General features: G+C 42.1%; 1 protein-coding gene across 1 annotated transcript; it reads right to left on the reverse strand.

Moving 5' to 3' along the window:
- Positions 1–3,405: 3,405 nt before the first annotated feature.
- Positions 3,406–8,615, reverse strand: socs4 (suppressor of cytokine signaling 4). The gene is made up of 2 exons (XM_014195950.2): positions 8,423–8,615; positions 3,406–5,554 (listed from the first exon to the last, which is right to left on the reverse strand). Exon 2 carries the CDS (start codon positions 5,522–5,524, stop codon positions 4,331–4,333), a length of 1,194 nt encoding a protein of 397 aa, XP_014051425.1. The 5' UTR covers positions 5,525–5,554; positions 8,423–8,615; the 3' UTR covers positions 3,406–4,330.
- Between the last annotated feature and the right edge of the window lie 3,393 nt (positions 8,616–12,008).

Here is a 12,008-nt window from a genome sequence, read left to right on the forward strand (position 1 = left end):
CTGAAGCAAGGATATGCATATTCTTGATACCATTTGAAAGGAAACACTTTGAAGTTTGTGGAAATGTGAAATGAATGTAGGAGAATATAACACATTAGATATAGTAAAAGATAATACAAAGAAGAAAACATGCTTTTTTTGGAGCGTCATCTTTGAAATGCAAGAGGAAGGCCATAATGTAGTATTCCAGCCCGAGCACAATTTAGATTTTTGCCACTAGATAGCAGGAGTGTATGTGCAAAGTGTTAGACTGATCCAATGAACCATTGCATATCTGTTAAAAATATTGTATCAAGACTGCCCAAATGTGCCTTAATGGTTTATTAATACATTTTCATATTCATAATTGGGCACTCTCCTCAAACAATAGCATGATATTCTTTCACTGTAATAGCTACTGTAAACTGGACAGTGCAGTTAGATTAACAAGAATTTAAGCTTTCTGCCCATTTCAGATATGTCTATGTCCTGGGATTTTTTCATGTTACTTACAACCTCATGGTAATCACATTAGCCTACGTTAGCTTAACCGTCCTGTTGGGGGGACACCAATCCTGTTTAAAAAGCAGACATTGAATATCGCTTTGAGCATGGTGAAGTTATTAATTACACATTGGATGGTGTATCAATACACCATCCAAAGATATAGGCGTCCTTTCTAACTCAGTTGCTGGAGAGAAAGTAAACCGCTCAGGGATTTCACCATGAGGCCAATGGTGACTTTAAAACAGTTACAGAGTTGAATGGCTGTGGTAGGAGATAACTGAGGATAGATCAACAACATTGAAGTTACTCCACAATACTAACATAAATGACAGCTTGAAAAGAAGGAAGCCTTTACAGAATAAAAAATATTCCAAAACATGTATCCTGTTTGCAATAAGGCACTAAAGTAAAACAACAAAACATTCTGCAAAGAAATACACTTTTTGTCCTGAATACAAAGCATTACGTTTGGAGCAAATCTAACACAAAACATCACTATGTACCAGTCTTCATATTTCAAGAAGGGTGGTGGCTGCATCATGTTAAGGGTATGCTTGTCATCGGCAAGGACTAGGGGAGTTTTTTAGGATAAAAATACATTTAAGGGCCTCCCGAGTGGCGCAGTGGTCTAAGGCACTGCATCACAGTGCTAGCTGTGCCACTAGAGATTCTGGGTTCGAGTCCAGGCTCTGTCGCAGCCAGCCGCAACCGGGAGACCCATGGGGCAGCGCACAATTGACCCAGCGTCGTCCAGGTTAGGGGAGGGTTTGGCCTGCAGGGATGTCATTGTCCCATCACGCACTAGCGACTCCTGTGGTGGCCCGGGCACAGTGCACGCTGAACAGGTCGCCAGGTGTACGGAGTTTCCTCCGACCCATTGGTGCGGCTGTTTTCCGGGTTAAGTGGGCATTGTGTCAAGAAGCAGTGCGGCTTGGTTGGGTTGTGTTTCGGAGGACGCACGGCTCTCGGCCTTCGCCTCTCCCGAGTCCGTGCAGGAGTTGAAGCGATGAGACAAGACAGTCACTACAATTGGATACTACGAAATTGGGGTGAAAAAAATGTCATTAAAAAATGTATTAATGTTTAGTGTTTTGTTGTGTAGTGGCTAGAGGAAATCCTGGTTCAGTCTGCTTTCCAACAGACACTGGGAGACAAATTCAACTTTCAGCAGGACAATAACCTAAAACACAAGGCTATACACTGGAGTTGCTTCTGAGTGGCCTGAAAATCTATGGCAAGACTTGAAAATGTCTGTCTAGCAATGGATCAACAACCTACTTGACAGAGCTTGAAGAAGGTTTTAAAGGTTAATTGATAAATATTGTACAATCAAGGTGTTCAAAGCTCTTAGAGACTTACCCAGAAAGACTCACAGCTGTAATCGCTGCCAAAGGTTATTCTAACATATATTGACTCAGAGGGTGAATACTTATCTAATCAAGATATAGTGTTTTATTTTCCATTAATAAAAAATATATATACACTACCGTTCAAAGGTTTGGGGTCACTTAGAGATGTCCTTGTTTTCCTTGAAAACATACATGAAATGAATTGTGTCCTTCAAACTTTGCTTTCGTCAAAGAATCCTCCATTTTCAGCAATTACAGCCTTGCAGACCTTTGGCATTCTAGTTGTCAATTTGTTGAGGTAATCTGAAGAGATTTCACCCCATGCTTCCTGAAGCATCTCCCACAAATTGGATTGGCTTGATGGGCACTTCTTACGTACCATACGGTCAAGCTGCTCCCACAACAGCTCAATAGGGTTGAGATCCGGTGACTGTGCTGGCCACTCCATTATAGACAGAATACCAGCTGACTGCTTCTTCCCCTAAATAGTTCTTGCATAGTTTGGAGCTGTGCTTTGGGTTATTGTCCTGTTGTAGGAGGAAATTGGCTCCAATTAAGAGCCGTCCACAGGGTATGGCAGGGAGTTGCAAAATGGAGTGATAGCTCTCCTTCTTCAAGTACACATCTCCCACTTTACCACCACCAAAGCACCCCCAGACCATCACATTGCCTCCACCATGCTTGACAGATGGCGTCAAGCACTCCTCCAGCATCTTTTCATTTTTTCTGCTTCTCACAAATGTTCTTCTTTGTGATCCAAACACCTCAAACTTAGATTTGTCTGTCCATAACACTTTTTTTCCAGTCTTCCTCTGTCCAGTGTCTGTAATCTTTTGCCAATCTTAATCTTTTATTTTTATTGGCCAGTCTGAGATATGGCTTTTTCATTGCAACTCTTCTTTGAAGGCCAACATCCTGGAGTCGCCTCTTCACTGTTGACGTCGAGACTGGTGTTTTGCTGGTACTACTTAATGAAGCTGCCAGTTGAAGAATAGTCTTCATTTCTCAGAACAAGAATAGACTGACGAGTTTCAGAAGAAAGTTATTTGTTTCTAGCCAGTTTGAGCCTGTAATCGAACCCACAAATGCTGATGCTCCAGAAACTCAACTAGTCTAAAGGCCATTTTTATTGCTTCTTTAATCAGAACTACAGTTTTCAGCTGTGCTAACATAATTGCAAAAGGGTTTTCTAAGGATCAATTAGCCTTTTAAAATGATAAACTTGGATTAGCAAACACAACGTGCCATTGGAACACAGGAGTGATGGTTGCTGATAATGGGCCTCTCTATGCCTATGCAGATATTCCATTAAAAATCAGCTGTTTCCAGCTACAATAGTCATTTACAACAATAACAGTGTCTACACTGTATTTCTGATCAATTTGATGTTATTTAAATGGACAAAAAATTTGCTTTTCTTTCAAAAACAAGAACATTTCTAAGTGACTCCAAACTTTTGAACGGTAATATATATAATTTCTCTTCCACTTTGACATTACAGATTATTTTGGGTAGATCGTTGACAAATACATTTGAATTAAATCCATTTTAATTCCACTTTGTAACACAACAAAATGCAGAAAAAGTCAAGGGGTATGAATACTTTCTGAAGGCACTGTATGTACTTTGCTGGGACTGAAAAAAAACATGAAATGTTGTGTCTACCAAGACAAACCCACTTGTGATGCATCTGTAAACATACCATGAGTGTGAATAGTGCATTTATATTGCCATCTTGTGGCCTCAGATAAGACTGCAGCCCTCTGCATCCTCTAGTTACGAGACTGAACATCCGAAAAAGTTCTGTATAAAAACAAGGACTATGTGTTGGACGGCCATGTAACCACTTTTAAACTGTCCTCACATATTGCATTAAATGTGTAAATGTACATACTAAAAGTGTTTCTGAGTGTTATCGCTCATTTAGTTACTGTAAGAAGGCAATAGGGGAGGCAATGATTATTGTATTGGGACGTTACATTTGTCCAGATGAGATCGTTTTTAAACCAGATGCGCACTTCCTCATAGCTTCTGTAATACTGCAATCATTCACTGTGACATTCATTCAAATCATCTAAATCTCCCTCCCCCACTGGGCACACACTGGTTGAATCAATGTTGTTTCCATGTCATTTCAACTAAATTATGTTGAACCAATGTAGAATTGCCATAAAATTGACATCTGTGCCCAGTGGGTATCTTTCTCTCTCACTCTCCCTCTCTCTCTTTTCCCCTAAACTACAGTATCATACAGAATCCTTTATTGGTCCCTGTTTCCAGTTTGTTCAGCCAAAACTTTGACAGCTCATAACGGGCACATCATTCAAGTCTCTTGTGTGTCCGATCAAACTTTCCCACAAGGAAATAAAAAAGTCTACAAAGCACCCATCTTGCAGTCAGGCTCTTCACAAGTCTCTGAAAACTGATAAACCATGGTCAATATGGAAGAGTAGTAACCCATGGAACAATAATGATAGTCAGTAATTATAATTGTTCTATACTGCACAAGCCCCATTGCACTTGTAGTGGTACTGGCTAAGATAGTCCCTGAGCTGATAGGGCAGTGGAAGGATCTCAATGCCCTGGTATGTAGTGCAGCTACAAATCACGGCGCGGCACAGGTGCTGCAGGGTGAAGGGGAAAGTCCGGGGCAGGGGGAGAGCAAGGAGGGGCTCGAAGAAAAGGCATGTGGCCGGGTCGCTGTAGTGCCGGAGCAGGCCCGTGACACTCGGGTCCCGGTACATGCACGGGTCGCGTCCGTCGAAGCTGAAGCGCTTGCCGTTCTGCTCAATGCGTGCATGGAGGGAGCGGCTGTAGCGGCGGAAGCTGACTGAGAAGAGGAATTCGTCCTGGGCCGAGTCGCGCAGGAGGAAGGTGCCCTCTGGCTGGCCCTCCAGGAGCTCCTCGGCTTCGAAGCGGTCAAGCACGCCCCAGTAACACGGGCTGTTGTTGATCTGGAGGAGGTCCGGGACAAGGATGTAGTCGGTATGGCTGTCACCATGGGCTGCTCCACCTTGTGGACAGGACGGGTCCCAGTCCTCAAGGCTCAGGGGCCTACTTGAGCAGATGCCCTCCCAGGAAAGAGGCATCGAAGGCGGAGATGTGGAAGGGAATTGTTCTGTGCTGGCAGCCCGGGAAGCCTGAGCAGCTTGGGCAGTCTCTAGACCCACGATGGTGCTGGGGTGGGTGGCGTGCTTCTTGATGAGGTGCCAGCAGTGGGCCAGCTCCGACTTGGGTGAGAAGGGACACTTGTCCTGCATGAGCTCCGAGACGTGGATCTTGCGCTTGGACCAGAGGAGCACAGAGAAAGCCCCCCTGGAGGCCCCTGTTGGGTGGCCGTGGTGGTGATGGTGGTGGTGGCCGTTGCGGAGAGGGAAACACTGACCCACCGCATCCTGGAACTTCTGCCGGAGGGAGCGTCGAGAAAGGGCTTTTCGACAGGGGACGTCCGTGTCGATTTCCCCCAAGACGGTGCAGCTACACTTCCTCTCTCGCTGTCTCCACGGACACGAGGTGGAACGCACCCCCTGCTCATCCATCGGCCCCTCCCCCTCCGGACCCCAAAGGCCAGGGTTGTTCCGGGAACTCCGGGAGCGTTTCTTGCTACTCCACACGTAGCTGTCTGCACTCCAGCTGCGGATGCCACATTTGGAACGGGTGTCTGAACTCTGGGATTTCTTTTCAGACATGGTCCTCCCTCCTCTTCATACAGCTCTGTGCTACATCAATGGACAGAGATAAACAAGTAAATATTTGGATTAAGTAACAATCACAGATAAATCAATGGGATTGTTATCAACAAAAGCTTTGAAATAAAATTTCAAATAGTACGAGTAGATGGCATATCATGTTAGTTTAGATAGGCAAAGCTCAGATTCCACACAGGTAGGCTAATACTAATAGGCTAATACTAGGCTCCCACTAGGCACAGATGTAATTTAATCGTCTAGTTTTGATTTAATTTTGGTTGAGTTGTCAACTAATGTGAATTCAACACGAAATCAACTAAATATGTCACCTTTTCATTGGATTTAGGTTAAAAGTTGGGTTAAAAGAAAACTAAATTCCCTTACGTTGATGACTTTTTGCAAATCAGTTTTCCATGTTGATTCAACATCATCAAATATAACTTTTTTGTTTAAATGACATGGAAACAAAGTTGATTGATTCAGTGGGCTAATACTGTTATAGTGTATTTCCATTGAGAACTTAGCCCAGTGTTTTACCCAAAAAGCTCAGACTTCTCTGTTTCCATCTACACAGGTCCAGAACCTGTGTCTCACTGGGCGATGGCTCCGGATGACCTGCTCTAACTTGGGACCAAGCTCAGGCCACTGGTACTTTTCAGCTTTCATTTACATAGCAATGGCTAACTGTGAACATGGGTTAACAACCTCCATTGTTATCACCTTATCACAAAGAATTGTCCTAATGATGCAGAGGTTGTTAAAACCTTGGATCGGACCCTTTTTTCCATTTTCGCCTAAAATTACATAACCAAATCTAACTGCCTGTAGCTCAGGACCTGAAGCAAGGATATGCATATTCAAGATACCATTTCAAAGGAATCACTTTGAAGTTTGTGGAAATTTGAAATTAATGTAGGAGAATATAACACATTAGATCTAGTGAAAGATAATACAAAGGAAAAAAACATTAAAAAAAAAAAAAAAAAATCATAATCTTTGAAATACAAGAGCAAGGCCATTATATCACTTCGGAGTCTAAGCGCAATTTAGATTTTGGCCACTAGATGGCAGCAGTGTGTGTACAACGTTTTAGACTGATCCAATGAACCATTGCATTACTGTTCAAAATGTTGATACATTTTCAAGTAAATAACTATAGAGAACATACACAATATGTATGGTAATAAAACATTTAAGTTTACACACTCCCAGGAATGTCATAAATGATGGAAAATGTGCTTCCCTACAGAAAAGACACTAACCTTTACACATCTAGATGGGGGGGCAGACACAGCAGGGGTTAAAACTGTAGAACCCAGTTACAACATTTGAATATAAAAATAGATTTTTATCAAACAAAACTATGCTACATTTTATCTCTGGGACCCCCAGGATGACAAATCAGAGCAAGATTACTGAATGTAAGTACATTATTTACCTTCAGAGGTGAATGTATCAAACCAGTTGACACGATAACTGGGATGGCGGGTAGCCTAGTGGTTAGAGTGTTGGGTTAGTAACCAAAAGGTTGCTAGATTGAATCCCCAAGCCAACAAGGTAAAAATCTGTCATTCTGACCCTGAACAAGGCAGTTAACCCACTGTTCCTAGGCCGTCATTGTAAAGAATAATTTGTTCTTAACTGTGGCTCAGTTGGTAGAGCATGGTGTTTGCAATGCCAGGGTTGTGGGTTCGATTCCCACGGGGGGCCAGTACAACAAAAAAAATATGCATGAAATGTATGCATTCACTACTGTAAGTCACTCTGGATAAGAGTGTCTGCTAAATGACTAAAATGTAATGTAAACTGACTTGCCTAGTTAAATAAAAATATACATTTTTTGTTGTTGTGCACTCTCCTCAAACAATAGCATGGTATTTTTCCACTGTAATACTGTAAATTGGAAAGTCCAGTTAGATTAACAAGAATTTAAGCTTTCTGCCCATATAAGACATGTCTATGTCCAGGGAAACATTCTTGTTACAACATCATGCTAATCACATTAGCGCACGTTAGCTCAACCATCCCGTAGAGGTTAAATCTGCTCTTCACAAGTCCTCAGTGTCAGCCCTAGCTATATGGAAATACAGTTCCAAAAAAACAACACTAAAGCGTTCATTAACATAATCACTGGTGAGTCATGACAAACTGGTCCTGTAGCCTAATGGAGAAACCTGTTAGTGTACTGTGTTATTTTTTAAATCGATTTTATCACCAATTGTGGACTTCCTTTATAGTAGGCTAACCTCTGACAAGGAGAGTTCCAGTAAAAAGCCCATATCACTGGTTTATGACAAATGACAACAGAAATCAATGAATCATCTTTATAAACTACTTATACACATGATATCATAATTTATTAACCACTTAATTATATAAAGCCTGTTGTACAGGTCCTATTTATAATGTACAAATGTGTTTAATGTTAGAAATATATGCACAAATTGTATCATGATTTACCAACAGCCATCTTAAATCCTGGTTTATAAACAGTTTATAAGAAGAGCAGACCCTCAAATAAACCTACTATTGGTATTGTTATAGACTGCTTGCCTTTTCACTAAAACATGTCCTGGCATGTAGGAGGACTGGACAAAGGCAGTGTAATTTCAGAGGCAAGACAATTCATGACATTTGAGAGTGCCCCACAGAATGATATCCAACCAATTATATAAAAGTACACTTACTATACAGTTCTACAATGTTTAAATATGCATCCGTAGATACCAAAGTATTTTTTTCTGAAAAGAGATATAGACACAAAACAGTAGCTTAATTAAAACCTAATTTAATATATTTTTAAAGAACATTCAATAGCGAGTAGCCTACACTTTTTTTTATTTCCTAATCTTCTAAATCGTTTAACTGTTGATTACGTTTGTCTAGAGACTGTCTTACCTTTCAAAATCGTTTTAGAGAGTCAACATAAATGTTTCCAAATTATATTATAATCTCTCCATTTGAGACGAGGAACGAGCGTTCGGTCCTCTGTCCAGACCCCATCTCCAGTGTGTAGACTAGTTCCGTGCTCTTTATAGACAAATCCTCTTGGGATTTGATCGTTTCCTCATTTGTTGGAGATGGATGTGTGAGTGAGAATGCTGCATCCTTTCCTCAGTAGCCTCGCAGGCATGTAATGGCTACAGCGCAAATCATAAAGTCTCACAACCAAAAGACTAGGCCTATTGTTTTATTAAAACTATTATGATAGACGTACAGTATATTTCATACCCAACACCTCGGATTATATATTTTTTGGATATAATTTTGCCTAGAATTGTATTCATCAAGCCTATTTATTTCAGCAAACAGAGCCTGTGTGCACAGTGGCGACCTGTCATTCAGGGCAGGTAGGGCAGAGCAAAAAATAATAATAAAATAATAATAATATATATATATATATATATATATATATATATATATAAATACAATTGGGGGGGCTTGCATGTTTTTTGGCATTAATATGTGTCAGTTTTCAAACAATGTAAAAAAACTATATATAATTGAGTTAATAAAATCGCATACAACCAGCTCCAAAATGCAGGTGTTTCAGCCTAGCTCAGTGCTTTCTGTGGTGGTAGGGCGGGCCAGCAGAAAAAAGGAGCATTTCTCCGTGATTGGCTCAGTATTCTGTCACTCATGGGGACATTGCGCAATTGCCTAGCTTCTGTCCTTAAGTACTGTAAGGCTAGACATCCAAGAAGGTGCAAGGTCATTGGCCACAGAAATGAAGTTAAATCACCTTATATGTACAGTAGCTTTGATTGGACTGATCATGGCAACGTCTTACTTCCACAATCTTAGCTAGCAATCATCATCGTGAATCAAGACTGGATCTCTGGCAGTCTCTGTGGGGGTACCACAGGGTTCAATTCTCGGGCTGACTGTTTTCTCTGTATATATCAATGATGTCGCTCTTGCTGCGGGCGATTCCCTGATCCACCTCTACGCAGACGACACCATTCTGTATACTTCTGGCCCTTCCTTGGACACTGTGCTAACTAACCTCCAAACGAGCTTCAATGCCATACAACACTCTTTCCGTGGCCTCCAACTGCTCTTAAACGCTAGTAAAACCAAATGCATGCTTTTCAACCGTTCGCTGCCCGCACCCGCCCAACTAGCATCCCCACCCTGGACGGTTCTGACCTAGAATATGTGGACAACTATAAATACATAGGTGTCTGGCTAGACTGTAAACTCTCCTTCCAGACTCATATTAAACATCTCCATTACAAAATCAAATCTAGAATCGGCTTTCTATTTCGCAACAAAGCCTCTTTCACTCACGCCGCCAAACTTACCCTAGTAAAACTGACTATCCTCCCGATCCTCGACCTCGGCAATGTCATCTACAAAATAGCTTCCAATACTCTACTCAGCAAACTGGATGCAGTCTATCACAGTGCCATCCATTTTGTTACCAAATCACCTTATACCATCTACCACTGCGACCTGTATGCTCTAGTCGGCTGGCCCTCGCTACATATTCGTCGCCAGACCCACTGGCTCCAGGTCATCTATAAGTCTATGCTAGGTAAAGCTCCGCCTTATCTCAGTTCACTGGTCACGATAACAACACCCACCCGTAGCACACGTTCCAGCAGGTATATCTCACTGATCATCCCCAAAGCCAACACCTCATTTGGCCGCCTTTCCTTCCAGTTCTCTGCTGCCAGTGACTGGAACGAATTGCAAAATACTTTTATTTCCCTCACTAACTTTAAACATCAGCTATATGAGCAGCTAACTGATCGCTGCAGCTGTACATCGTCCATCTGTAAATAGCCCACCCAATCTACCTACCTCATCCCCATACTGTTTTTATTTACTTTTCTTCTCTTTTGCACACCAGTATCTCTACTTGCACATCAGTATCTCTACTTGCACATCATCATCTGCTCATTTATCACTCCAGTGTTAATCTGCTAAATTGTAATACTTCGCTACTATGGCCTATTTATTGCCTACCTCCTCATGCCTTTTGCACACACTGTATAGAGACTTTCTTTTTTTTCTACTGTGTCATTGACTTGTTTATTGTGTTATTGGCTTGTTTATTGTTTATTCCATGTGTAACTCTGTGTTGTTGTCTGTGCCACACTGCTTTGCTTTATCTTGGCCAGGTCGCAGTTGTAAATGAGAACTTGTTCTCAACTAGTCTACCTGGTTAAATAAAGGTGAAATAAAATATAAAAATAAAAAAGTCTACTGGCAAATCCTTTTTAATCTTTGTCATATGAAGAGAAATAATAAAGAGAAAATATAAATAAAACGTATCGGTGCTCATCGGTCATTGGACATAAACATTACACAACAAGTTGGAAATCGCAAATTCATCAAGACTGGGAAAATATGTTTTGAATGGTCATCCAACTTGGAATTGTAAATCCTTTTCTTTGATGACAAAATTTGCCAACGAAGGACCGCCGCACACAACAAGGTCCAAAAGTCCGGGCCATGGATCATCCCTACAGGCTTCTTGCCATGGATTATCCCTACAGGCTCCGGGCCATGGATCATCACTGGAGGCTTCGTGCCATGGATCATCTCTACAGGCTTCGGACCATAGATCATCACTGGAGGCTTCTTTCGTGGAGCTGGAATAGGTCTCACCGGACTGGGGAGACGCACTAGAGACCGTGTGCGCAGAACTGGCACAGGGCGTACTGGGCTATGGAGGCGCACTGGAGGGAGAATGCGAGGAGCAGGGACAGGACGTACTGGGCTATGGAGGCACACTGGAGGGAGAGTGCGAGAAGCAGGCACATGCTCACCACGATAAGCACGGGGAGTTGGCTCAGGTCTCACCCCTGACCCCACTAAACTACCCGTGTGCCCCCCCAAAATAATTTTTGGGGGGCTGCCTCTCGTGCTTCCCTTGTTGTTGTGCTCTTGCTGCCTCTACCTGTTTCCCTGGGAGGCGCTCTTCTCCTGACCCTAAATCCTCCAAAGCCCTAGATATACTCCTCCTTATCTCCTCAAATGTCCATAGGTCCATATCATGCTGCTTGGTCCCTTGGTGGTGGGCAGTTCTGTAACGACTGTCGTATAGAGGGGACCAAGGCGCAGCGTGTTGAGTGCTCATAATTACTTTTATTAAACTCAGAACACTAAAGAAAATAACAAAGAGAAAAATGATCAGCTAACAGTTGTGTCAGGTATAAAGTCAACACAGAACACAACTAAACAGAAATCAACTGCCCACAAACACAGGTGGAAAAAAAACCCTACTTAAATATGATCTCCAATTAGAGGCAACGAGGACCAGCTGCCTCCAATTGGAGATCAACCAAAAAACAACAACATAGAAATTGAAAAACTAGAACTTAAACATAGATATAGAAAACATAGAAAACCACCCAAAAACACCCCCTGTCACGCCCTGACCTACTCTACTATAGAAAATGACATCTTACAAGGGTCAGGACGTGACAAATCTGGGATCTGGGAGGGAATCTGTTCAATGGTCATTGTGACACCC

The sequence above is a fragment of the Salmo salar genome, chromosome ssa01, assembly GCF_905237065.1.
Source record: "Salmo salar chromosome ssa01, Ssal_v3.1, whole genome shotgun sequence".
In the NCBI taxonomy this organism is placed as follows: Eukaryota; Metazoa; Chordata; class Actinopteri; order Salmoniformes; family Salmonidae; genus Salmo; species Salmo salar.